The sequence below is a fragment of the Phaenicophaeus curvirostris genome, chromosome 11 (genome assembly GCF_032191515.1).
Source record: "Phaenicophaeus curvirostris isolate KB17595 chromosome 11, BPBGC_Pcur_1.0, whole genome shotgun sequence".
NCBI lineage: Eukaryota > Metazoa > Chordata > Aves > Cuculiformes > Cuculidae > Phaenicophaeus > Phaenicophaeus curvirostris.
Genome location: NC_091402.1, coordinates 17,256,888 through 17,284,685, shown reverse-complemented (window position 1 = coordinate 17,284,685; position 27,798 = coordinate 17,256,888). Strand labels below are relative to the sequence as shown.

The 27,798-nt window shown below is 45.4% G+C and overlaps 1 protein-coding gene across 3 annotated transcripts; it reads right to left on the bottom strand.

Annotated features, from left to right (window-relative positions):
- Positions 1 to 339: 339 nt before the first annotated feature.
- ABTB1 (ankyrin repeat and BTB domain containing 1) lies at positions 340 to 26,836 on the bottom strand. Of its 3 annotated transcripts, none has more exons than XM_069866322.1 (12): positions 26,705 to 26,836; positions 24,580 to 24,642; positions 23,414 to 23,469; positions 22,361 to 22,505; positions 20,418 to 20,577; positions 19,447 to 19,492; positions 18,328 to 18,444; positions 15,058 to 15,215; positions 9,649 to 9,747; positions 8,901 to 9,068; positions 5,698 to 5,898; positions 340 to 3,871 (listed from the first exon to the last, which is right to left on the bottom strand). In XM_069866322.1, exons 1-12 carry the CDS (start codon positions 26,758 to 26,760, stop codon positions 3,665 to 3,667), a joined length of 1,476 nt encoding a protein of 491 aa, XP_069722423.1. In that variant the 5' UTR covers positions 26,761 to 26,836; the 3' UTR covers positions 340 to 3,664. The 3 variants fall into 3 exon arrangements, with proteins under 3 accessions (XP_069722423.1, XP_069722424.1, XP_069722425.1); XM_069866323.1 differs by having other exon boundaries at positions 15,100 to 15,215; XM_069866324.1 differs by lacking the exon at positions 5,698 to 5,898.
- Positions 26,837 to 27,798: the final 962 nt, after the last annotated feature.

The following is a 27,798-nucleotide window of genomic DNA, read 5'->3' as shown; positions in this document are numbered from 1 at the left end:
GAGCAACCTTCCGAGATAAACATCACCTCCCTGACACACCACCACATCGACCAAGCCTGTGCAACAGCGCTGCTAATGGAACAGAACAATCCTGTTAGAGAGAAACCAGTAAAAACAAGTTCGAGCTTTACACCCATGTTCTGGCAGGTCAGTACAAACAGGTCACCAAGGGAGGAGAGCAGAGTCAGGCTTTCCTCACTGCTTGGAAGCCAGGTGGTGCAGAGCCAGCCCACGGCTCAGGTACAGGAAAATAAGTTGAAGGAGCCCATCAAGTCCTCTCAGAAAGCAATCCACCTTCACAACATCAGTTGGTAAGAAAGAGGCCACAGAAGGAACAGATATAGTGAAATATACTATTTTATTGCTGCACACATGCTTACACATTTCTTCTTAAATATATTGTTCCTCTGATAAATTTTACAATCTTCTTAATTCAACAAGTGGCAAATAAAATAGGACAGAGGTAACAACACAAAAAGGACAATGGCAACAGAAGAAAAATCAAAAGGTTTTTACTCTGTGATAAAATTATTTGCAGCAAGAATAAAGTGAATTAAAATCTAAGTTTTGACCTGGTTCATCTTAATTAGAGAACTTGCCTGCATGCTGACCCTCTGCTTATGCATGCTTTTTGATAGCCCTGTTCTGCCAAAAGGGATGGGGGAATTAAAGGACCTCGAGTAATTGGACAATCTGGGAGGGCTCACAGATGTGACCGCTAAGTGCACACAGACAGATGAGGCATTTGCTTGGCAGCCCACGTGGAACTGCGCTACCGGGGAGGCAGATCAAAAGGCCACATTGACCTTTCCTCCCACATGTACAACTGTAGCCTCACTTGCTCCACGCTTAAGGACGCAGGAATGGAATTATTCAAGAGCAGCCATATGGAAAATGCTTCCCAGCACCTCTGCCCCTCCTCTGCCTTCCTCCTGCTTTGCCCACCACCAGCATCCATTTTGCTTTAGCAGCTGAGGCATCTGCAGAGAAAAGCATTAGCACATTCCTCAGTAATCCTGTTTCTGCATCTCGTTCAGTACAAGTAGAAGGCAAAGGCCACGTTCTGTTGTCTGGTGGCTCCATGCAAGCCTTGTGCAGGGCTGTCATAACCACTGCTGTGGAAAGCCAACTACTAACATGATGTCAGCTGTCGAATTCATGCAGAAGGAGCAGAGGGTACATGATAAACTAAACATCCTGCTTATGTTCAGTGTCATCTTCAGCCATAAGGGGAGGAGAAATGCAGGGGAACTGAACCAGCTGGGTTAAGCAGTTGGTTTCTGTAGCAGGCTTTTATGAGCCCAACACTCCACTGAGCAAGAAAACAGGCAGTTCTGCTTCTACCTCTCTTTCCCTAAAATATATGGGACTTCATATTAAAGCTTTCTTGATAGGCCTTCCCCTCCTCAAGTTCACTGAGATGCCTTTGCCAGTTCAAGTTGTGCTAGGCTCTTTGGTGGTCCTGTCAAAGCCGCACCAAGCTCAGAGAGGGACATGGAAGTACATCACACAAACCACACAGCTCCTTTCCACGTCGCCACCCCGTACACAAGCACACCTCTGCCGCTCCCTGCTTCCATACAGCAACACACCCCAGCAGGGACACATCCTCTTCCCTTGCCCCAATATGGCTGCAGAAAACAAACCACAACAACTCCCTGCACTTTGATACAAAAAACTGAAGCACACCCTGCCTGAACAGTCCTGCAGCCACCATCCCCTGCACAACAGGGACTTGTTCTGCAAGAGAAACCAGTTAAACACAGATGACAAAGCGCACAAGTACCTGGGGTCCAGTTCAGTCAATGCACCACATTTCAGTGCCACCAGCTTAGTCCCCAGCTTTTGTTAAGTAACTCAATCCTGACACGTGATTTTGCTGAAGTCCAGCTTCTTTCGAGTACAGTGGCCAAATCCCAGCACCCTCTCCTCACTGCAACTGAATGCAGCCTGCCTAGTGCAAGTGGTGTCCAAAGTGGGTCCACACACACGCAAACAGCTTCAACACATGTCATATACAGGCAACTCACTGAGCAGGGTCAGCAAGGCTGCAGTTCTCACGTGGTGTGGGAGCATCAGTCTCTTACCAGATGAGATTAGCAAAGAGGAGAAACCCATGCGCCCGGTACATCCACATCTGAAGCAAGTCCCCGCTAAACACTGGATCTCCAAATACCTTCCTTATCCACAAGAAGCATCACTACATTCACAGAAAACACCACCCTGAATCTGCCGAGGATCTGTGCCCAGTCCCCACCTCAACCACTAAAAGCATTTCTGACATATTATTTCAAGCTCTTGCCTCACAAAGTGATCAAAGTGACAATATGCATTGGTAATGGAACCCCAGTAATGGCAGTGCAAGATTCTCTTTGTCCTTCACACAATACCTCTTTTCCCAGCTCACAGCACAGCAAAGTCTGCTGGCCTGTGCCTTGGAGACCTGACACTCTCATAACACACCATTCTGGAGATGGAACAGCTCTGAGGACAGCCTGTCTGGCAAGGAAGCTTTATGCAGGGGTATTGCCTGCTGATTAGTGCCAAGGAGAAAGAATATTATTACCCTCATTAGCAGTCTAGGGAGACAACATGAGATAACGCAACCTACTGCAGAACACAGATTCCAAAACAATCATTAGTACAAACAGTGAATTTCCTGGAGAACAATGAAGCTACAAGGCTCAAGGCTGAGCGAAGCCAGAAGGTTGATGAGTGGGACAGCTGCCCTGCGAGAGACCCAAAAGGCTCCTTTTCCTTCTAAAAAAGATTCCTGGTGACCCTTCTTTCCTGACCCACCAGCAAGTCAGTTTTGGTCTACCACAAGGGACATAAAGAAAGGAAAAGCGCAATTTCCAAGAAGAACGTGTTTCCTGCCCCTGTTTGGAAGAAAATGAGTGCTCTCCCTTTATGACATGTTGAAAGCTACTGCTTTCTAAAAACGAAAGGACTACGGTCTCTACTGTATTCCCAATAACGTTTGTTCAGAAACCAAAGCATTTAAATTCTGAGCTCTTCAAAGCAATGAAAAGCTAGGGAAGACCTGGAATTCACTTTGGTTTTTTTTCATCCAAGAACTAGAATAGCAGATGAAGACAGTGCCTTTTACATACCTAGTACTCCTGTATCCCTGTTTGGGAAGCCCCGCACTCTGCTAATCTCATAATGCTGACAGTGAAAGAAAGGCCACCTCCCTTCCACCATACTTACTTGGAGAGTTTAATCCAGTTTTCATCCTCTGCTGGTGGCAATTAACAAATATCCTGGCCTGAACCAGTTTCAGAAGTGTGTTCTTGGGCTACAGAACAGGATGGGTCCTAACATCAGACAGCAGCAAGTCCCCCAGAACAGCTCCCTTACCACCCCCAACAGCTTGCAGTCTCCTGCCCACATCCTATTGTATAAAGGAGCAGCTATCGATCTGGGCTGAGCTTGGGGAGCTACTTCTGAAAGAAGCAACAAAAACAAAATAAAACCAAACACAAACCAGACATGCCAATGTCCAGATATAAATAAATTAAAAAGAAACCATGCCTGAAAGTGGATGGGAAGGAGGACAAAAAAAGGGGGAAAAAGAGACATTCAGAGACTGGGATGTTCTTGCACTCGAGCCAACCTGGTGGGGTCTACGCAGGCTGCATACGACAGGCAGGGTTTGCACAAATCAGCACTCAAGCCCTATACTGGCCAAGAGGTTTTCCAGAGCTTCAAGTTTCTGGTTGGCTTCCTCGATGGCACTGTAAGTCTGCACGTTGCTGGTGATGTGGAAGCGGATGTCATCGACCAGAGGAATGGAATCAGTCTCCTGCCGTTCCTCCACAGCCTCTGCATTCTCCTTCACAGCAGCTACAAACTCCTCCAATTCTACCAGCTGGACAGGGGGGTGGAAAGAGAAGCATTAGGAAGACAAGATAACAGGTAAAAGGATGGTAAAAGGTTAGGATAATAGGCACAGCCACTGTTGAGGGATCTCACAAAAGAAAAGGGAATGCTAAAGGTACATGGAGACCCAAAGCTTCCTGTCTTCTACAGGCACCATTTGGAGGTGCATCCTGCCATTCATCCCAAGGAGGCAGTGATACCCCAACAATAAATGACCAGATCTGTAAGCAACCTGCACCTCTAACAGTACACTGTGACACCCACTAACTAAGCATCCATAGTTCTGCTATTGGGGCACATGGGTGTACACAACATTCCCTCCAGAAAGGCACCCCAGCAGGAACCAGGAGATGCTCCCAGACACTTTTGGGAAATGTCTTTCAGCAGGCAAGACAGCAGGTGCTCGTGCCCAGTTCAGAACTGGGAGCCACAAACTCTATCCCCACTCAGCCCCACCACCAAGCGCCAACCAGCAGATCACAGCAAGGCAGCTGCTCTGTTCTGCACACAACCTGACAGAATCAGGTCACTCATGAATGATTTTGCATCAAGTTCCCCAGGAACATGTGGTGTGCTGGAGGGTGAGAGGCAGCTTCCGTCTGTCTATGCTACCAAACTGTGCCTGGGACCAGCAGGTTGCCGAGTCCTGCTCTCTGCTATGCACACTGCCAAAATCTCTCCCGGTTGCCTTCATCAGTGCATCTCCATGAGACACTGGCAGCTGCTGATGTTTGAACAGCTGGGGTGGCTCCATTTGTGTCAACACCCTCAGGAAGGCACAATGTCAGTGCTGGGTCCGAGGACTCCCACTCGGGCTAGAGAAGGGAAAAGCAAGGGGAACGCACAAGCAAAGCCCCACCTTGCCTGATCACTACGTGGGATATTCATCAGCTTTCAAACCAAATTCTGGTTTCAGACAGCAGAATCTGTGTGCATGCTGATGTGACTATCATCCCCAAGCCATGCACTGAACACAATAACAGCCCCAGAATCACTTCCTTTGCTGTTTTCACATGCCAAAAAGATTTTCACACCGTTCAAGCTGCAGGTGAAAATGTTACATTCCCACGTGAACTGTACAAGCCATTTATAAAGAACTGTTTCAAGATAAAAAAACACCCCACAGATCCTAGTTTATCCTTCCATATAACAACTTTCTCCATGAGTCCTGAAACTTCAAGCTATTACTCAGGATTACACTTAAATGGAGCCCCATAAAGAAAACTTCAGTGTTAGATTCATTACTTCTAGTTGTTCAACAGCCAAATTTCCCCTGCGGAAACCCCTGCTGGTAGATTTGTCATCCTGGAGGACAGCAGAGATCACATTGATTACTCTTTTATATATCATTATGCCAGGACAAACTCCCTCCAGCAAGCACTGAAAAACAGCTCCTGCACAGTTTCCCTGCACACCCCGTTGGGTTCTCTAGGCTGCAGCTGGTGTATTCAGGCAACACTGTTGTTGCTCTGGGCATGGTGGCTGAAAGTTCAGTGAAAGTCACTTGCCCACGGCACTTCCAGAACTTTTAGGGCAGGTTTTTCACCCCACAGTCCGCAGGGATGTGCTAGACAGCCACCAGCATCTGAATTACTGTAGCAACACCAGATACTGCCGTGCTGCCCACCCTCTGTCCTAACTCACCATGTGCTTTGCTACTTAACTGCTGATCATTTTCAGGAAGCACGTTAAACCAGAGAGGGCAACTATTTATAAGAGACCAAAGTACAACCATTAAATCTGTTGTATGGCTCACTGTGCAATTAAGATTTACAGGCACCTGTGGTAAGGAACAGAAGAGAGTGTTTCCGCTACCTTCTCAATGATCTTTGCCATATACTCCGTGCACTGGTCCTCCAGCCGGGTCAGCTGGAACAGCTTTGCAATCCTCCAGATGCTGACGATGTTGTCCTCATCAAGGATTTGAGCCAAGGTCCTGCCACAAAGGCGCTTGAGCCCAGGCAGCAGGTACATGTCTGCCACGCACAGCACATCGTAGGCATTTTCTGGCGACAGCTGTCGATGGAGAGAGAGGAATTACTGTCCAGTCCTACCCACTTCTCTTGTCCCTGGCAAATTGCCTTCTTCTCTTGTATTTTATCAGAGATTCCCTGAACTGTTGTTCGGTCCATTACCAGACAAGCGTTAGCAGTACCATGGAGGGACAGATGCTCAATCTTTCAGGGTTAGGTCTTCCACCCAGTTACCACAGAGGATGTTAAAATGCTGCGGATTCAGCTCACTCAGCACAAAATAAGTTTGCCATGCTTCAGCTAACCCTCTAGCTAACCACAAAGCAATGCTGAAACACTAAAGTGCAGCTGAAGGCTGGCTGCTAAGAAACGTTTGGTGTAACAGGGGAGGGAGGTAGCTTCTGCCAGAAGTACTGTAATTCCTCCAAAGAGATAAATGGAGCAGGCTGGCAGAACAGAGCACCTTGTCCCCATGAGGACTCTTCTCTCCATTTTGTGCTGCTGGATTTGCATTTTGTGAAAAATGTGCAAAATTCTCTTAAGTTCCTTCCTCAAACAGGCTCTGCTAACTCAGCCAGCACTACCTCCCTGGCAAGAGATATCCAGGGACAGAAAACTGCACTGCAAATACACAGGTAAGGCCCAACTAGGTAAGGAACAGACTCCACATATCAGATAGTAATGGAGCTTCAACAGGCATTCAAACTGAACTGAATTAATGTACCAGATGCTTGAGCTTACACTGTTGGGAGTGGCCTTTAACATTTTCAGGCTCTTGAGCTACAGAAAAACCTTCCCGTTTCCTTCTTGAGTACTTTTGTTCTTTGTAAATGATCTGAGGATAAAAAAATGCTGTAGATAATGTTGGAGACACCACCTCCAGCTTCATTCAGTCCCCTCCCCTGGCTGGACAAATCCTATTTTAGTCAGCCATCTGCGTCACTAACCTGGAACTAGAGCTTCTTCTCTGCACAGTTCTGTTCCTGCTAATGTGAAGTGGAAAGAGCAGTTACCCACGTCCATTTTAACAGTGAGCCTGCAGGATGCAGCATACCTTGGCTGTGGAGGAGGTGAGATCACTTGCAGCTAGAGACAAAGCCACACTAGTCTAGATTGAGGAATGGTAACTGTGGTGTAGCACAATCCACTGTTCTGGTAACTGTTCAACAGCAAAAACACTGCTGTCCACACCTATACACGTGGTTGCTCACTCTGACAACTGCAAAAGGCTGCATTATTTCTTCTCCTACAGCTGTCCACCGCAGTGTTTGGAGAGACTACTCACAGCAAATGTCTCAGCTGTGTAACACCCTGCAACAGCTGTGTGGGAGGATGCGAGACGCATTAGAGGCACGCCATGAATGCTATAGTGCCACAGTGGTGTAACAAAGCTCTTGGAGTTATTAATCAAGTGTTGCTTTGTCCTTTCATAAGCTAGGAGAACTTCACCAGTTGGAGGCATTTGAGTCAGCAGTATTGATGGCAGCAACTCCCAACTACTTCACCAAGGACAAACCTGGCAAACATTCCTCCAGAAGCTCCCCTAGAGCCCACACAGAAACTCTGATCAGCAACTTCTCTTTCTGGCTGGAACCCTTTCCGTCCTCTGTACACAGTCTTCCTCCAACTGCAAGCACTGTCACTACTATGTGGCAAAGAGACATAAATGCTTTGGAAAAAGAGAAGTGGAATTGGGAGTGCTGACATTTTGCTAGAGAAATCCAGGTCAGGGAGAATATTCCACACAATGTGGAACTTGAGCTACTTTTCTGTTTTCCTGTCCATTTTTCCCAGTAGTTTTTCATGGCAGATGAAGTCTCTGAAGAAGCTCATAGCTTGGCTGCTCAGTTGGAAAACGAAGATAGTTTCTGTGATGGTACCATCCTGCATGGAAAACATATGACCAAGACCCTTTCAATTCTGACACACTGTTTTTTTTGGCTGTCTGCTCCACATCTAGGCAGGGCAGCTGAAACAATCCTCGGGAAGTACCCTTTCTGTGAGCCATCACAGGAACAGGCAGATTAGAGAGGTGCAAGGGAACAGGGCTACGCTGTCACACAGTCACAAGGTCAGAAGGGTCTAATACAATCCCATGCTGCTTTCCCTCTCTGCCGACCCTTTCAGCACACGCCTGAGCAAAGAGTGCAGACAAGTAACAGATCTGCTTTCCAGCACACGAGTGGCCATCCTGCCTTTGCTGCCTGCTAAATACATCTCTCCCTACCACACATTCTCTGCTGCTACTCAGAGGTGAACAGATCAGCAAAGACAAGGTCACAGCTGTGTGCAGTCTCTGTACGTGGCACCTAACCCGCAGCACAAATCCTGCCTGGGGGAAGTGACACTGCCAGGTGCAGCAGCATCTCTTATCGCTGCCCTAAGGCCAGAATGTGTTCTGGCATCTTGTAGCTAGACCTGCTGAAAAGTATTTGCCACAAAACCAAAGCAGGAAGCTGCTTAAAAGTTGAGACCTTCCATTAGACTGAAAACTAGGTGGGTTAGGGCCATTTTGTTACTGCCTGCAATACTGAGCACAGCAAGGCGTTGGTTTCCCAGTGGAACCTTTACCACCTCAGCAATAAATAACAGTGGAAATAATGACTTGCTACAAATGGAAAAGTGGGCTATGATGCCAAGAGTAAGTAAGCAGAATCTCTCAACCTTTCCACATCTCCAAATGTGTTCAATCTGCCACCTACTGGCAGCTGCTCACCTTATCCTTCCACAAAGCCCAAGAGGGAAATCTGCAAAGCCCTGCATTTATCATGCCAACGTACAAACATGTAATCTAATTTCCAACTTTTTGCTATGGGATGAAAGATTATGGATTTGCTTCCTGAATGCAATGCACGTACACTAGATCCCTGCCTGGCTAACAGCAAGTCCCAGTATCTGGGTTCCTTAGACAGAAGTGAGGTAGCAGAGTAGGTCAGTAGGATTTAAGAAACCGCACGCTCCTCTCCACATGCTGTAGGCAAACACAGTGCTGAACACCTCCAGAACTAACAAGCACAGGAGGAAGGGCTCAATGGCTGGCCTCACCTCTGTATCATCACTGTAGATGTAATAGAGGACCCGGATGAAGATGTCTTCCGAGATGTTGTGGAGAGTCACCACAGGGATGCTGGGCTGTGTCTGCAGCTCTTCACTCTCACTGAAATGGTCTTCAAGCAGGGCTTTGAAATAATCACTGCGGCCACAGAAAAATGCCTGGGGAGGAAAAAAAAAAACAGAACACTAACATCTTTCTCATTACACCAAGCCAAGCAGCACTACCATCCAGCCGTCAGAGCAGCTCAAAGATACTTCGGAAGTTCAGACTCTGTAACTCTAATTCTCCCTATATTTTGAAGCTGCATTGCCAACATTTTTCTATACCTTATTTTTGCCCACGTCTACCCTCAGAACAAAAAAACCCTAATTTATAAATGTAAGAGATTCAAAAGTAGTATGGCATTGGGACAGGAGTTTGAGTTGAGGTTGGATCTCAAAATCCATTCCTACTGCTGTTCACATGCAGGTCAAATATTCCCCTCTCCAGACACTGAACTCACAAGATGACAGAAAAAGATTTTGCAGCTGCTAATCTTGTAGCTGAACCTATAAATTTCTCTCCTCACCTCTGCGAGAAAGGCAGGCTTTGCCATTTTGTTAAATGCTTAAATTTAGTTTTCCAGCCTATTAAGCAATGCTGCGTCTGCAGAGTGTATCCAGCAGTGGAGAAGTGAGAGAAACAGGTAGACTAGGCTCATGGCAAAAAGGGAGAAGAAAGTATAGCACAAGCACATACCTTATGGCACAAAAAATTGTAATCTGCCACCCGGAAACAAACATCGGGACAACTGTTAAAGTTGTCAGTGCTGTCAAATGGCAACTCCCCAAAACCAACCTAGAAAGAGAAATCACAAAATCCTTCATTTAACATTCATGCTTTAAACACATTCAGAGTCGCAAGTTTGCACTTCCTGGCCTTCCCAGAAGGAACCAGACATCTCCGGCACAGTGCAGAGCACCAGAGATGCTTTGAACAGATTTCAGTGTGAGGAACTGCAACCCTTGCACTCCCGATAGAGATATTCCTGGTACAAGTTACAGCTGCCTCCCTCACCCATGCAAACTTCCTGGCCCTCCATACACCTCTGGAAAGTATTTCTGGACCAACTAACAAAGTGGATAACCAAGTGGAGGTGAAATTTATGTCATGTAATGGGTATCATAAGCATAGGAGATCTTAGGACTAACCCTCTACCTTGTAGATGTACAGGTAGATGTAGTTAAGTTCAGATTACACAGATGCACACATTGGTCTGAAACAGTTTGGCTACAATTACTGCCTCACTCCAATAATCCAACATTTCTAAAACACATTTTAGATTTCTCATTGGATTTGCAGCCAAAGATAGTTCAGTTGCAGTATTAATATTCTAGTGAATTATTTTAACAGCAACACACCTCCTCTCCATCCCACATGCCAACAAAGACAGCACACACACACACACAAATCTGTTGGCCTTCTGTTATTTTAAAGTGATGCTTCCAAATTTTTTCACTTTCACCTTACTCTACATACAAGGTAATTAAATTATAGAAAACTTTATATTCACATTTCTGCAATCAAGTCAATTGAACTCTGTAAATAAAAGCTTCCCCTGGTTCCTAATTTCCAAACACATGCCCCTGAGCAGCCTGGGCCGAAGAGTTTATTACCACTGTCTCTCCCTCCAGGAAAGTTACATGCCAAGTTTGCACCTGGGAAAATCCTGGGCTGACAGTGAAGATCAGCCTCCCAGCCGCAGGCTACCTAAGCATCATTTCCAACACGCCTGCCTCTGTCCCAACTGAAAGCAACCGATTTTCAGTGTTACTGAGGAGCCAGATGACTCCTCCCTCTCAAACTAAACAAAGACACAGACGGCAACACACTGGGTTGGTGCTCTCAGCCAAGCTCAGTTCGCATGCAGCAGTGTTTCTCTCACAAAAGTTCTAGGATGTGGCAAAGCACCAAGCTGGCAAAAGCTCATACCACCACTGAACACGGCAATCTGGACCACTCTGCCAGGCTCTTTGTCTGTCCACAGCAACACTTGGCAGTTTCTGGTTCCTAGTCACAGCAGAATAAGCCCAGTGACATTCAAATTGTGTGGATGGCTGTCACAGTAACGCCGTCTCTCCACAGCACCTCTCCCCGTAAGTCCCTCCCCATCAGAGAATTCATCTCCCAGGAGAGACTCGGCAGTTGAAGGAGCACTTCTCATCTGATCTATTTAACACAAAGGGTATTTCCAGCATTGAAGATGAGCTCAGATTGTCCCATTTGTAGATTCCTCAGGCTGCTATTTTGCTGTTATCTGTGACTCATGTTTCAAGTTAATGAACAAACTTTGGCTTAGGATCTGCAGCCACACTCTCTAAGGCATCCTATTGATCCAGCTGCTCGCTCTGCCTTGCTGCTATCCCCACCTTATACCCACAGCTTCCATGTCCTCTCCTTTAAATTCTGACATGATTTGCAAGGCTGCAATTTTGCAGGCACATTATAGGTAAAACAAACCTGGGAAACAGACTTTAATAAGATGCCACTATTTGTGGCACAAGAATTTTAATTGAGACATAAACTCCACATCTCCTACATGCATCCCTTCCTTGCTCCAAAGGTAAATCTCTAAAAGAAATCCATCCCTCTGGAATGGATGTAGAGTTTTATTTCTCTCAGAGTTTGTCTTCTGAATTACAGACTCATCTGGGCTCAATTTCCTGCTTTTTGCCTCGCCCGTTCCCCACTCAGATGCTCAGACTTACAAGGTCATTTCCAATTCCTACTACAAAAGCAGGTTCGTGTCTTGGTCTCTCCTATTCAGCATGAAGTGGCTTTGCACAATTTTCCCATTTACTCTTTTTTAAAATCACTACTACTTCTGCTTTCCTCCTTTGTCATGCTTGAGGAATTTCATCTGCTTTTCAGGTCTCCCTGCAGAAAACTGGTTTATCCTTCCCACCCTCCCATTCCAGCAACCTCCTTAACATATCCCTGTGCAGGCAAAGCACAGCTGCCAAAATATGTTGCCCAGGAAGCACAAGCAGGCTAACCTACAAGGTGCAAACATAATCGCAATATCTCATTCACCATACAGAAATATTCTCAACACCTCTGTAGCATTAAGACCATTTGAACATTCACAGGATCTTCCAGCCATCACATGTGGAGGATCACTTCTTTGCTGCTATGAATTTGCTATTAGCACTTAAACAGAAATTTTGCTGAAGCAAAACCATACAAAACAAATCAGCAGTGATTTGTATCTTGGCCAGGTTATGTCAGCAAGAAAATTGTAAATAAATTACAACACAAATTCAGGGGTTAGTGATCCAAGAGAAGATTACCAGGACACAACCAGATGCAAGTAGATTGGATAAAAAAAAAAAATTGCAAGCATGTTGTAAACATTTCAGTTAATTTGCCTAGGCTAAATGGGCAAAGCACAGAAATGACTGCTGTGGACAACTACAATACACAGGTGCAGAGACAGACAAGGTGGAACCCACCTACTTGCTTCCAACTGTTCTTTCTACACGTTACAAGATTTAGCTTTACTCCAAAAGTGACAAATGGTCACTCTTTTTGCAGCCACGCCAAATGTCAATACAGACGGAGAGAACAGTATTTATTTCATGGCAAACTCTGATCCTTTTAAGTCTGACTTCATCTTGCTTTGGAAAAAAAGGTTTCAGTTAAAAGGTAATGAAAAACGGGCTATATGGAAACGATGTTCCTACAATCTCATATACTGGAAGCCTGGAATCTCTAACTCAGAGGTCATCTGGCAGACAGGAGATGAAGAGCTGGGCAGACAGACAGTGGAAAGCCACATGGTTTTTGACAGTTGCCTGGCTTTTGATGGTATTTTACTTAAATCCATCACTGCTAAATTTTATTGCAGCAAACCAAAGAAGCAGCTGTTGTGGTCAGAAATATCCAGTGATTACTAGCTTCAAACAAAATAGAGACAACAACTACACTTTGAAAAACAAACACTGAAGGAGAAAAAACTTTCAAGTATAAACAGAAATAAGAAACAAAATACTAAGATTACAAACATGTTTATGAGTTCAAAGAATAGATACTAATAATGAACTGTGATTGGATATCAAATGTTATTTATCATTTGAGTATATATCACTGAACTATGAAATTGAGATGCATGGAGTTTTCTGCATCATTCAAGTATCAAGGATATTACATGCAAACTGTTCATAGTGAAAGAGAAAGTCTACAGATCCCCACTTCATATAATATGGCATTACATGGCATGCAGCAGCTCACGATGTCTCTTGCCTCATTCTGGAAATGCTGGCCAGAAGCCAAATACCTATTTTGCTCTGCACAGGCTGGAAAAAATGAATGATTCTCTCAACGGATGTTCGTACGTGACTATTCAGTTGCCCCTGACATTTTAGATTACACAGTTTGTAAACTATTCCTTGTATGGCATCAAAGTCTGTAAGAATGAGGATGTGTCATTCCTCTGTCCAGGAACAAAGATGCCCAACTCACAGAATTTAACAATTCCAAATATTAGTAGGAGATACGGATAGCAATGGGATGAAGAGCTTTGTTCACATATTCTTTGTAAGTTAACAATAAAAAAAAGACCTAGAGAGAGAAAAGGAATCTTTTAGAATTTATCAGGCTTACACAAACCACTCACATTTGTGCAAGGCATAGAAATTCTCTAGTGAACAGGTGTGTGTCCATGTTCTATTCACCTTCACAGCCATAACAAGTCTAATGCTGCTGTAACTGCCTTCATTTTGACCTATGAATATAGCAAGAAAACCACAGCTGTCAGAGGAATTCACAGTGCTCTCCAATGACTATATTATTCCAAGTTTGATATTTTCCTACCCCCTCCTGTTCTGCATGAAAGCATTAAAATGAGAGTGTTTCTAACTGTTGAGAAGAAAAGCTTAGCCTGACAGGATTCTGCCATGAAGGTCTGGGAAGAAGCAATCAAATAGAAAGCACTACTCTTATTCATGAAGTGACTTAAAATTTATGTAAACCTCACTGTTTTGGAGCCCATGATCCTTTTTTCTTAATTCCTGGGGAAGAAAACCTGAGGCTTACATATATTATCACCTCGCTTTAAAGCTTGCAAACATACACAAAAGAATATAGAAAGCCACAAATAAATGCACGGTTATTTTGGGGAGGCAGGTTACATAGGAAAGATTTGTGCATTGGTAGATGGAACCTCAATAGAGAAAAACTCCCTCTATAAAGTGCTCGGCATGTCTGCCAAAAGCCAGCACAAAACACACTGGCTTATTACAGGTAGAAGCTTTACTCACATACACGCACCCAGACATGCTCTCTGCACAAGGCAGGTCTTTTTCAGACAAAAAGAAAAAAGGCAATAAACTTTGCCACATCACTCAGTCATACAACCTCTGGGCACAGCAGCCACCTAAAATTAGTTCATATTATTAAGTTCAGTGGTTGATATGACAAAGAGAGAAAGGGACAGACATAAGATCAAAGTGAATCTGCTGATATTACAGAAAAAAAACAGATATGAGGAAAATGAAGACCACTAGTGTTTATCCTGCTTTCCTTCAAGTGGAATTGAAGATCCAGATATCTTAGCCTAACTAATAACTCTGACAGAATTTTAACATAGTGATCATCAGCCTGTGGGCTATTTCTAAGGGTCAACAAGATGCAGTTATGAAAAAGCAAATCTGCTGCCAGTCAAGTTAAATTTGCTTTAGAGGGACTCACATGTCTGTTGGAAATATTTTCAGGATTTGAAAGCACTTCTCACTGCAGGGTGCCAGTTCCTAGCAAGCAAGCCCAGCAAGCCATCTTCCATCTCTATGTCCCTTTGGGTACCAATGCCTGCTGACAAAACAATTCTCATACTCAAGAAGGATGGCAGAGAGAAAGAAAAAGAGTTGGGCCCCACTCTTGTCCCACTGTAGTCAATGGGGAAAAGCCCATCAACTGCATGGAAATCGTTTTGTTTAGAGAGGTCCCTGTTGGATGAAAAAATCCAAGGGAAAGGCACTGGCAGCCTCATTAAAAAATTCTACGTTATTTCAAAGCAATAGAAGTTTTTCAGCATTCGGAGCACCAGCAAACAAGTGAGCAAGCACTAAACTCAAATATAAAGAATGTATCTGAACATGTGTGAACACATACCATAGCCCCACAATGCCCAGAAGTAGTATAAATGCTCCCTACCCGCAGTTCAGCTGGCAGGGCGCAGTCTGCTAGAAGAGCCAGATCTTCCTGCAGCCGGCAGTTACCTGTGGGCTCAATCGTCAGCACTTTCACACAGGTCCCTGGCTTGGAAGAGACTGGAAGAGGCAAAGAAAAAAAACAAAAGAGCAAAGATGCCTAAATTCCTCTACATTCTCTTCCACTTAGAGAAAAGAAAGACACTCCAGGAGACATCACTACTATCGCCGTTTATTTTTTTACTGCAAAACACATGTGATTCCTACAGGCATACAGCACCCCCCAGTATAACTGGTGAGCAGCGCTGGAAGGGAATGCACACACTGTTGTCTCTTCTCAAACCTCCACTTCATTCTTTGTGCTGGAATATCAGTTGTGGCAAACAAAGTTGCCACAGGCATATTTCAAGCCCAACACGCTCTCTGCAACTCTTGTTGTCAATCATACTTGATGAACACTGATCAGGCTGCCCCTGATCCCTTGTAGGAGCCAATCACACAATGTCCAACCACTCCTACCATCGACACTGTCACCTAAGGTGAAATCCACGTCAGGAATCGTTCAGTTAAAATTGGCTTCCACGCCTCTCTGCTCTGCCATGTGCTCTCATAGGTCCCATTTCACCTATGCCATCCAAACTTCACTCTAGGGAACAAAGGGATTTATTCTTGTTTGGGTAATAAATTCTGTGCACCAGAGTCTGTCCTCTACTCTCCTACCTGTAGAACCCCAAAGTGCAAAGACCCTGCAAAACACCAGGACTCTGAAGCGTGTCTGTGTTCTTTGCAAACATTAAATAAGTACCACTGCCACCAAAGAGATCAAATAAACCATACAGAGATGGCAACTTCACTTGTCTTTGTCAGACCCAGCGCATCTGAGAAAGTGTCTTGCCCTGCCAACCTACACAATTAATCAGCCTGATAAAAGGGAGGCAAAATACACAATCATACTTTTGTGCTCTTGCTATGACCAAAGTTGCTGTGGGGGTCAACAAAGCCAACACTCCTCACTTCAAACCAGCGGCAGCTCAAAGCGCACCCAACTGTTGCAGTCCAATGCTGCTGCCAGGGCAGCAATTCCTCTTCCTGGCCACCTCCCTCCCAGGTTTGTTTTCAGGTCAGCATGCTTTTGGTTGAGGACTGGAGCACCTAAGACATTCAGCAGTCCCTGGCATACAGGGAAGCATGTGAAAAATGCAAAGTGAGGCAGGCTCAAGTTGCTGTTGGGAGCCAGAGAGATGCAGAGTTAACTCTCAAAGACAAAAGAGTTAAGCGGCCCCACGCTGAAGCGTTCAGAATTTCTGACAGGCATGATTCACCGCATTAAACCCCTTGCAGGTGAATCACCCCACCTTGAGACTTCATTTTTCCTGACATTTTGCGCAGCTTTACATGAGCTCCATCAGATGACTCCATTGGGCCGTGGGCGAAACAAGACCATGATGTGCCACAAAACAAGTTCTCCGCCCCCTCCTCCACATTGCTGCTGAACCCTTCAGATCCGCACCACTTTACCTCAAACAGGCTGAATATCCCAGAAAGGGAAAGGGAAGGATATTCTGCTAATACAAGACAGTCAGGTACCATCATGACTACACACGAAGCTACACCACCAAGGAGACAGGCTGCTCTATTAGCACTAAATGCTGCCTTCAGATAGATGGCTTCCAGTGTAAATAAGCCAAGAGGAGACCTGGCACCAGCACAAACAAGACTGAGTGCATTTTCTCAAAGAGCCCTGTCTACTTACAGACCAGCGTGAGAGAAGGAAATTTCTCACTGTGCAATTAGAAATTCTTTACGGCGGAGAGAATAATTTATATTTGTGTAGTGCCTATTATAAGTCACCAAATCAATCAGGCTCTGTAAGCGCTAATGGACCTGGCAAGTTTTAAGCAGCAGTCAAAGGAAAAAGTTCTTCTCTTGGGATCTACAAAGCATCATCTGTGCACTTTTGCAGTGACAGGAAAGAAGAGAGATTTGTCCAAGAAGTACATCTATATCATGAGACATTTCAGACACTGCATCTCTCAAATCCAAGAGCACAGCGTTTGGTATCACAAACAACTCTCTCCTAACAGAAGCAATAAAAATCAAAGTGACAGAACAGGAATAAGCTGTCCCTGCAAGCAAGAAGCAGGGACCATCACCTTCTCCAAAGCAGAAATGAAGGGTTTTCTGAAAAGTGCAACATAAACAACGCAAGAAGCTGGAGGGGACAACCCAGCTACAGTTGAGAATGGAGAATTTTGTCTTTCTTCCCAGTCTAGCCCAGCTGTACAGCACTGAACATCACCTATCAATTCATCAGCTGCCTGTGTTTTCACTCCTCATACTTCTTTGTAATCTTTCATTTCAATTAAGCCAATGCACCAAAAAAAAAAAAGCCATAAAATCCCCACCAAACTCCCAAACCTTTCCAAAATGATGTCACATTCGAATACCTGCCATATACATACTCCTCCCAAAGCCACAACTAGCTATAACTGCAGATTCAGTACATACAGTGGCTCCATAACAAAGGCAAGCATCACAAAATTTGCTCTGCATGTTTTTGCCCTAAAACTTGTAGGATTAACCACAGAACATTTGCCCTACTTGTGCTGATTTGATTCTTCTTCACATGTCCTTTAGCTTGAACTAAAGGAGATGAATGATAAAACTCCAACCATTTGTTTTCATGCAATAAGCTGATGTCATGATTAGATCACAAGCACTTTAGATAACAAAAAGCCCTTAAATAGTGGATTGCATCATTTAAGGTTAGGCATATACATGTCTTATAAACACGCATGCTTTCAGAAATACTTCTCTGCCTTAAAAAAAAAACCTCATGTCTCTTTCTGCATCCATTTTGAGAAAAACATCAAACATTTTACTTTGGTTAGGAGTCAAATAAATGCAGGAAAGGACTTCTAATTGTACGTATTTTACCTCCCCACAGACTTAAAACAAGCTCCCTGCTCAAAGGCCTGTCCTGCTGCCATGGTTGCTCTACTATAATGAAAACATTCAATATAAATGATAAACATGCACATGTTGGAAATGGCTACAGCTGTCCTACAGAGAGCTCATGACTGAAAACTACCATGCAAATATAGGAATTCCATAACAGAATCATTTTCTGGAAGCCCCAAGGGCACCATGAAAAATCCACCATTACACTTTCCGCTTTCTCCAAGGAAGGACACACAGGCACAGCAGAAACAACAGCAAGTAAAATGCTTACCAAATTCATAGACTTTTTTACATTTGGTCTCCAAGTCATCTATGAGGTCCTGCAGCCGACATTGCTTGGCTAACCTCTTGCAATCATTTACATATTCTACATCGATATCAAGACGACCTGCCAAGAAGAAATGCAGCCAGCTTTTAACCCATACTACTTACGTGTAAAAATGGAAAAAAACAAACTGAAGACTCGATGGCACAGAAATTCAGTAATTAGACACACTGCCTCACTTTTCATCATCCAGTTACAACTCATTCCAAGAAGCTAAGACCTGGTGCCCCACCACTCACTACTCTGATGAATCTCAGCTTGGCATCTAATTCACATTCCCACCTTCTACTGTCTACCCTAACAGCTTCATTCAAGAGACCAAAGACTGAACAGGCTTATATGTGTAATTCCCTCAGAAAAGAAAAAGAGCACACAATTCCAGTATGCACGACTGTCACCATTGTCTGTCTGGCTTAGGATGAGAAAAGTCTTTAGGCTCACAAGCTGTCATCCCAGAATCTTCTACGATCACTGAAAACGTGGCAAGGAACATTTCTGAAAACATTGGACTAGGGAAGGAAAGCCTTAAAGATAAAGTTACTTTCTGGCACCACCTCCTGGCCTGAAATAGTTCGGCACTTAGTATGTCCTACAACATTTGGCATTTTCATAGAAGATTTAGAACCAACTTCTGTTCAGGAAAAATATTAGAAAGTAGTCAAATAATTCAGCACACACTTCTTGGGACAGCCAGACTGCAAAAGTCCTACACGGGAATCTGGCTTTTTACCAGCTTAAGGGATTGTTATCCAGAGAAAACAGATTTACCTTCCTTAAGTTAAAAATATATTCTCCACATCCATCCAACCCATCAACCTAAGCTGACTTTTTTTTACTTGACTGTGTATTTATTGGCAGGACAACAACTGGCAAAAGGTACAAACAACTTGGAAGAGCTGGGGATTGCTCACATTCTTCCCTTCTGCCAGCGAAGAGGAAGTGTTGGCAACGCATGCACCCAAACACGGCTGTCTCCAAGCTTTGCTACCCAAACAGTGCTATGGCAGAGGTACAGACAGCTGCCCACCAGCCATGCATACATACACTAGACAGCAAGTCGTTTACCTGTGTATAGATACTGCAGAAGAGAGCCAAAAGCTGCTGGATTAATCTAAAATAAAACATGAGAAAGTTACCTTTAGAATTTCCAGGCACTTAATAATAACAAGCTTGAAACTTGTCTGCATACAACATAACCCCCAACAAGTTGAAAGAACCCCCACTTGAATAGCAATTCAGACACTGCATCCAATTTCCTTGTTCCTCACATAACTAATGTTGCCACTCCACTGTTTAGCTCTTTAAATGCATCAACTGATGTTAATCTGTGTGCCTAGGGGACAGGACCTGACTAATGGAGGTGCTCCAAAGACATAGTTGTAATAGGGCCCTGTAAAATCCAGTCTTTCACTGGTTGTAAACATTTCCAACCCCTCTTCTTGATTTAAGAGGAAGGCAGTGTTCTTGTACAAAGAGAAAGGAAAGGCATTACTTAATGTCCTTAAAAACGGGAAGTATGTTTGCCATGAGAGGTTCTGCACAGCCACATTCAAGCTATAGAAACATATGCTAGAGTACTGGTGATTAATAGATGGAATGCACTTACGGCCTATTTAGCTCCTGCTGCAAAGGCAACAAAAGAGACTCAATTAGTGCCAATTATGGAGGTGGTGTCTTTACTACAGACCACCTGTCCACCAGGAATTAGACAGACTCAACCCATCCCACAGAGGAGCCATGATGCAGCTGGCAGATGGCAATAGCTACTTGCTACCACAATTAATTAAGATATGTTTGAGCCTGTGGCAGAGGGAACAAAGGTGAAGCATGCAGTCTACAGCCTTTTGTTATTCGAATAAGATGCTATTTTACTGTATAAAGTGCCTCCACAAGACCCTCACCTTCACTAGGGTCATTCTGAACTCTAAGCGCTTTCACTGTGGAAGTTAACCCTCAAATTGTCCTTCCTACTCACTTTTCTCACCCAGTTGAAACAGGAAAAGAAAGGAAAGATGTGGAAGCACAGCCTTGCTCACCAGTGGATGCTTCAACACTATCATGTTCTTCCCCTTCCATTTGGTCTCAAACATTTCCGCAAAGTAGGCGCTGCGAGCGCTGAGAATGCAGCGGTGGGCACAAAAGGATTTGCCGTGAACAATGAAAACAATGTCGCTTTGGTAACCCTGCTCCAGCAACCTGTAAGGAATAGAGAGAGGGGACATTCATTGGAGAATGAGAAAGGAGAGAACGGAGTCAAGTGAATGGGGACATGGTACAATTAGGTCTAACCGAACAAACACCTCTGGACGTTTCAGCCTATCCCTGCCCAGTTAAAGGCCAGCACAGGGGCTGGTACTTCACATACCAGACCGGGATCCCTCACTCCCTCCAATGACTCAAAGAGGTTTCCTTAGTGGAAGAGGGAGGCTGCAGAATGAAACCTTCCTGCCTCAGGTGAACCCCTGAACACAGGGAACAGATTTTAAAGAGGAACTAGTTGCCCCCGAACATATCTCTAAAGATTAATACTGCTTTTAAATTGTCAGATGACAAAAAGCCCTACAGAAGCACACACTTTCCAAAAAAACTATCCCACCACAAAGTAAAGTGCAACTTCCCTGCTTCCTGGGCACTGTCTGTGCATGGTTCAAGCATGCAGCAAATAGGAAAGGACTTGCTGTCACCCACCCTCAGAAGAAGGAAGGATGCTACAGGCATGAAATGCAGGCAATTACCACATCAGAGAAAAAGCTCGCTTGTGATTGCATGTCCACACCCTCATTCTTTAAAAGGAAAAAAACCCAGAGTTTATGGCAACCACCACCAGTGTTTCCTAATGTCCATCACCCCTTGCACACACATCCTTACAACATCCCCAAGAGGTCAAATCAGGCAGACATCAGGCATCATACAGTCCTAGAGAGTAGGACTGTTGCCTGCATACACACTCTCTCTCTCTCTCTCTCTGTTGTCTTTTGCTTCAATTCTAATTTTAATGTTAAGGTCTGTTTGGAAGGAAAAATGGAAAACAGAACATTTTAGTTTTCACATGCACTCAACCCTGCATCATCTGAGCCACAATCTCAACAGGGGAGTGATAAATTGCCCTGCAAAATTCTACCTCCCTTGAAGTCAGAATCTGATTTTACTCAGACACATCAGTTTCCTTTCTCCTCTCTTTCCCTACAGTTTCAGAAATTACAACTCTGTAGTAATGGGAAGACTGTCAAATCTTTCAAGGATTTATTTCATCCCCAGTTTTAAAGACAGATGCTGAAACATTGTCTGCGGTTTTTTGTAAGTTAGTCCGATAAGAAGGGAAATAAAACAGTCTGTGTAATAACATCAGAACTACCAGGGTAGAAAAACAGCAAGAAGAAAAGACTGACACCTCCTCTACTCCTGAAGAAGTCAGGCTCAAGCTCCAGGCTAAGGCTACAAGGTCTGACAGGCAACTTACAGAAACATCTTAAAATTAACACGTTTTAATGAATAAAAAGAAAGAACTGAGCAATGCCCCTCTAAGTCAGTTTGAGGCTTCTTGAGGTGCTCCTTCTCAGAAACAAGACACCTATTATCACTGCTGAAATCTTAGCTTGCAGGCTTCGCTTCAGGCCTGAAACTTAATTTCAGTTGACGTATTATACCATTACTGATGTGGTTTTAGTGATCTAATTTGGTCTAACAGTCAAGTATGACAGTCTCATGCTTCTGCATTAAAAAAGATCAGGTTTCTGTAGGATCTGGAGTCTCTATCTAAGTCACTGAAGCATATATTTTCAGAACACACATACCTGGAAGTCATCCCTTAGGGCATGAAGGAACATCCCTTAGGAAGCTCTACATGCCAAAGAATGAGATAGGAGACTGGATCAGTCGCCTTTCAAATCAGTCCTTAACACAGAGTTTGAATATCCAGGTTAACAGCTAAGGAAGGATGACAAAATGCATTGCACAGGGAGCTGCCTCATCTGCTTACCGCTGCAGGAAGACATCATAGTAGTCTCTCTTCATGCACTTTGCTGTGATCTGCTTGTACTCCTTCAGCAGACGTCGGATGGCGTCACTCAAAGCTCCATACAAGCAACGTTCCCCATCAAAAGTGTTTGCCTCACATTTCGCTCCTGCAAAATGATCACAGGTACACGCTCACAGGAAGAGTTACATCTTTCTCAAGAGTCTCCAAATGGTCGCTAAATCAGTATGACTTCTGCCCACTGAGCACATTTACAAAAACTAGGCTTCCCTTACATGCATATAACCTAAAGCTTTTCTCCCACTGCAAAACTCCTTTCTGAAGAAGCCATGACTCATTTAAACTGATCCTGGTAATAAGCCTCTCAGTATGGTTCCCAGCAGTGTTCTGGGAAGAAGAATCTCACTGTACAGAAAGTACAATCACTTATTGGACTTTTAACAGCTCCTCCTAAAAGGCATTTCCGTCTTGCACAACGCAAGAGATGCTTCTTTAGGTTAGTCTACTAGAAATTCTGATTTTACACTTGCATTTTACTATTTTAGAATCTTACAAGTGGTTGATTAAGATACTCCGAATGCAGTGGAAGAGACAAACCTTTTGAAATCTGACTCTGCACTCTGATTCCTCTGCCAGAACACAGAACATCACTGCTACCTAAGGGAATTTGTGTGTTGGGAAGTAAATGGGAAGGTACTTTGCCTGAAGAGTTTGTCTTGCTTTGTTTAAGGTTAGTAAAAGCCCTTGAATTTCACTTTTAAGTCCTGTTTACAAAGCAAGACTATGGGAAGAGTACAATTAAGTTTTACACAGTTCCTCAGATGAACTACAATTCTTGTATCGGGTCCCAAGAGCAACACATCCTTGCGAAACACCAGCTCTGATCTCACAACCATGAAAGTGCGTCCAGGGCTCCCACTGCAGCCCCAGATTACTGATCAAATGATTGGTTGTAACAGAAGTTGTTTCCACGAGGGACAGCTAGAAGGATATACAATCCCTACAGACCAGTATGGAGAAAGATATTGCACCCATAACCAGGACACTTTGGCTCACCATTAGCTAGAAGATAGCGTACAAGCTCCTCATGTCCACAGAGGCAAGCATAATACCTGACAATAACAAAAGAAAGAAAATTAGAGATATAGTCAGAAGCAATATTCAGTGTTTGGGCACACCACAGCATGCAGGCCTCAGCACTGAACGAGCCCTGATAAGCCTGGAAGATGACTCCTCATAGGAACGAGGAATTGCTGCTGAATAGCATAGAAGCCTGGCCGCAGCCATAGACTAAGAAGGAACCGTTCCCAGCACTCCTAGGCACTGCTGTTCTGCAAGGAGATCTCAAGGTCCCAGTGTGGGTTCAGTATCTTCTGTTGCACCACCAGCTGCCAAATCCATCCTCATTTTAATGGAGTTCATTTCACAGACACTCAGCAATTCCACTGAATTCTCAAAAACACTCTCTGCTCCTTCTGTTGCCAGTCTGACTGCTGCAGACTATGATAACAAGGAAACAGCACCCACGTCAGATGTAGAGCAAATCCAACCCACAAAGCCCTGCTTACAATGAGTTTCATTTTCTCTTTCATAATCTAAGACTTTCATGATTCTCTTTCACAAAGACCTCTAATTGTCTTACAAACCAGAAGAATCCTGCAACCTGTATTGCAGCAGCAAATGTTGGTCTGCCTTTATTTTGGAAAGTTATGCTGTACTCTAAATACACTGCAGATGTCTAAATGCACCTTGGAATCAGTACGTGGGGAGGCAAAAAGCTCACACCACCCTCTTCAGCACCAGCTTGGGGATTCCTCCCTACCTACTGCATGTTCACAGCCTTCCAAGACAGACTGGCCCCACAGTTACATTGCACTTCATCAAGCCAAGCCTTGACCCAAAAATCATGCTACGATGCCAAAGACTGAGGGGCAAAAAACTAATCAGGCCAAGAATAGGCTGATTAATCCAGGTAATTTAGTCACAGAAATAACCACCCTTCTGAGCACTGCTACAGCAAGCATCAATCAGATGGGGAGAGAAAGGAGACTTAGCACAGCACCCACAGAGAAGAGAAGCAGAAATACGTAGCCAAATCTCACAAAAAGCAGAACCTGAGATATTTTGTAACAGTGCTCCCAGCTGCTAATGTAGAGAGAGCTACAGAGCCCTGGGAGCCCTCCCCTCCCACGCAGCAAGCACTGTTAGGCTGCAGGACTCACAGAGGTGTACTGTCCCATTTATCACGGACATTAATTTCCACATCTCGCTGTTCAAGAAGGTATCTGGAAGAAAAGGGAGAGCAAAGTTATAACTTCACGTGGCTGTTCACTCAGTTACATTCTCCTCTTTTGAAAGATGCAACTGAGTTTGTACTGTAACTTCCACAGGTATGACAAGATCTTGCATTCCACTTGGGAAGCTGTCAGCTGCGGCTAGAGGAGCAGCAGTCAAACCCTTGACCCAAAGAACGACATTCGGCAGCACAGCTTGACAGCTCCCTTCAATCTTAAGTGGGGCATACAGGGTAAGAGTGGAATCAAACACACCTCCTGCTGACCTCTTACAGGGAAGCAACCACAAAAGAAGCCTGAGCACTTCAGCAGCACTTTCACATTCTCCTACAATGCTCACGGCATTATGTTTACAAATAAGTGGCCAAGTGTACAAGGCTGAGGCTGGATTCTCATCCTGCTTGTGGCTTGTCCTGCCACAAGTAACAACATCAGTGTCACTCTAGACTGCTTTTGATTTCTGCCACTTTCCTGTCCTGCACATTTAGGCTATATCAAATACTGCCAATGCTCCCTCTTTGGCACCTTTAGAAGCCAGACTTTGCCTTGCACAAAAAACCTCCTACATAACCCGGGTCCTCTTTGATTATCTGGGAAGATCCACATGTTGGGAGCTGGAAGAATTAAGTAGGATCAAAAGGTGAAGAGTCTTAGCATCAAACTAGGAGAAGCAGCAGAAGAGTCTGTTGTAAACTCTGGACCTTCGCATTACAACGCTACAGATGAGCAGACCAATGCATTCACGCTACAGATGAGCAGACCATCTGGCTCCTGATCTGAAATCATTGCAGCTAAGCCACACTGCTCCAGTGTCAGCAAGGAGATGACCTTAAATTTATCAGTCCAGCAATTCTCGGAGATATTACCACAGTCTACAGCACAAGGTCTCTAAATATTTCAATGACAACTACTTCTCAGAGATCCAGCTTCCTATCAATGCAACTACAGTTCCCAACGGTAGTAAAAGATCAGCTGAAGAGACTTTTGCAAGAATATTTGCCATAAATAGCATTTATATTACAGAATCACCAGGCTGGAAAAGACCTTTGAGATCATCAAGTCCAACCGTCCCTGTCCACTACTAAAGTATATCCCTAAACACTTGATCTATCCATCTTTTAAACACCTCCAGGGATGGAGACTCAATCACCTCCCTAAGTAGCCAGTTCTAGTGCTTGATAACCCTTCCAGCAAAGAAATTTTTCCTACTGTCCAATCTGAACGTCCCCTGGTGAGACTTGAGGCCATTTCCTCTCATACTATCACTTATCACTTTGGAATCAACACCCACCTCGCTACAAACTCCTTTCAGGCAGTTGTAGATAGTGATAAAGTCTCCCCTCAGCCTCCTTTTCTCCAGACTGAACAACCCCAGCTCCCTCAGCTGCTCCTCATAATGCTTGTTCTCCAGCCTTTTCACCAGCTTCGTTGCCTTTCTCTGGACGTGCTCCAGCACCTCAATGTCTGTCTTGTTGTGAAGGGCCCAGAACTGAACACAGGATTCAAGGTGAGGCCTCACCAATGCTGGGTCACGATCGCTCCCTGGTCCTGCTGGCCACGCTGTTTCACACCAATGAAGCACGACAACCATCTGATATCCAACTGCCTGAATTTTAATGACAAGGGCAAACCCTACAGCAAAGGCTCAATGCACACTCAGTCCCTCGGGGGAAAAGTAAGAACCTTTTACGTATAAACAACCTCTCCTTTCCCCACAGGAAATCCCTTCTGTCCCAGCTCTTGCCCCGCTGCACACAACGGATGGAGACCGCTGCCTCGCGTTGCCCAGCCCTGATAAAGGCTGCTCGCTTTCTAAAACTCCAAAACGAGTCTTACAGACTTTATTTCCCAGCGTTTTCGGTGCCACCGAGGCCGCTTCCCCAGCGCCCGAGGGAGCCCTGCCAGGGCTCCCGGTAAATAAACGCGACTCGGCGCCAGCCACACGGCCGTAACGCCGGGCCCCGGGCCGGTTACAGCGGTTCAGGCTCAGGGGAAGGTCGGGGTGGGGAGGTGGGGGGGCGATACCGGGAACTTCCCGCCCGCCCCGTCTCACCGCACGCGGCTCACGTCGCCCTTCTTGCAGCTGGTGAAGAGGTCGCTGGTGTCCATGGCCGGGCCGGGCCGCGGGGCGGCGGCGCCGCATTGACGCGGAGAGCGGAGCGCGGCCGGCGGGGACGGTGCCGGCCAAGCCGGGGCGGAAGCGGCGGCGGATGTAAACACGGCGGCGGGAGCGGCCCCGCCCCGCGCGCCACCCGAGCTCGCGCCGCGCAGCGCCCCCCTCACCCTCGGCGGCCGGGAGGAGCAACTGCAGCCTGCGGGGCGTCCGGCGGGTGCCCCGGGGCGCGGGAGAAAGGGGGACCCTGGCCTGGGACACAGCGCGGGGGGCAGAACCATAGAATCACTAGGTTGGAAAGGACCCACTGGATCATCGGGTCCAACCGTTCCCATCAGTCACTAAACCACGTCCCTCAGCACCTCATCCACCCGTCCCTTAAACCCCTCCAGGGAAGGTGACTCAACCACCGCCCTGGGCAGCCTCTGCCACTGCCCAATGACCCTTTCCGTGAAATATTTTTTCCTGTTGTCCAGCCTGAACATCCCCTGGCAGAGCTTGAGGCCATTCCCTCTCCTCCTGTCCCCTGTCACTTGGGAGAAGAGGCCAGCACCCTGCTCTCTACAACCTCCTTTCAGCTAGTTGTAGAGAGCAATGACGTCTCCCCCTCAGCCTCCTCAAGGTTAAACACCCCCAGCTCCCTCAGCCGCTCCTCTTGTTCTCCAGGCCCCTAATCATCTTCATTGCTCTTCTCTGGACTCGCTCCAGAGCCTCAACATCCTCCTTGTGGTGAGGGGCCCAGAACTGAACACAGGATTCGAGGAGCGGTCTCACCAGTGCCGAGTACAGAGGGAGAAGAACCTCCCTGGACCTGCTGGTCACACCGTTTCTGATCCAAGCCAAGATGCCATTGACCTTCTCGGCCACCTGGGCCCCTGCTGGCTCATGTTCAGTTGCTGTCAACCAACACCCCCAGGTCCCTCTCCTCCAGGCAGCTTTCCAGCCAGACTTCCCCTAGGATGCTCCAGAATGCGGGGGGAAAGAGGAGTCTGGAGCCCAGGGAGGGGCTCGTGAGTAGAGTCTGGCTCTGGAGC

Excerpts from the sequence above, each read along its gene's own strand:
- ABTB1 (XM_069866322.1), bottom strand. The coding sequence starts at position 26,760 with ATGGACACCAGCGACCTCTTCACCAGCTGCAAGAAGGGCGACGTGAGC. Across the intron at positions 23,470-24,579 it reads AAATGGGACAGTACACCTCT|GTATTATGCTTGCCTCTGTG; the intron begins GTGAGTCCTGCA and ends TGTTATTGTCAG. Across the intron at positions 3,872-5,697 it reads TGGCAAAGATCATTGAGAAG|CTGGTAGAATTGGAGGAGTT; the intron begins GTAGCGGAAACA and ends CCCCCTGTCCAG.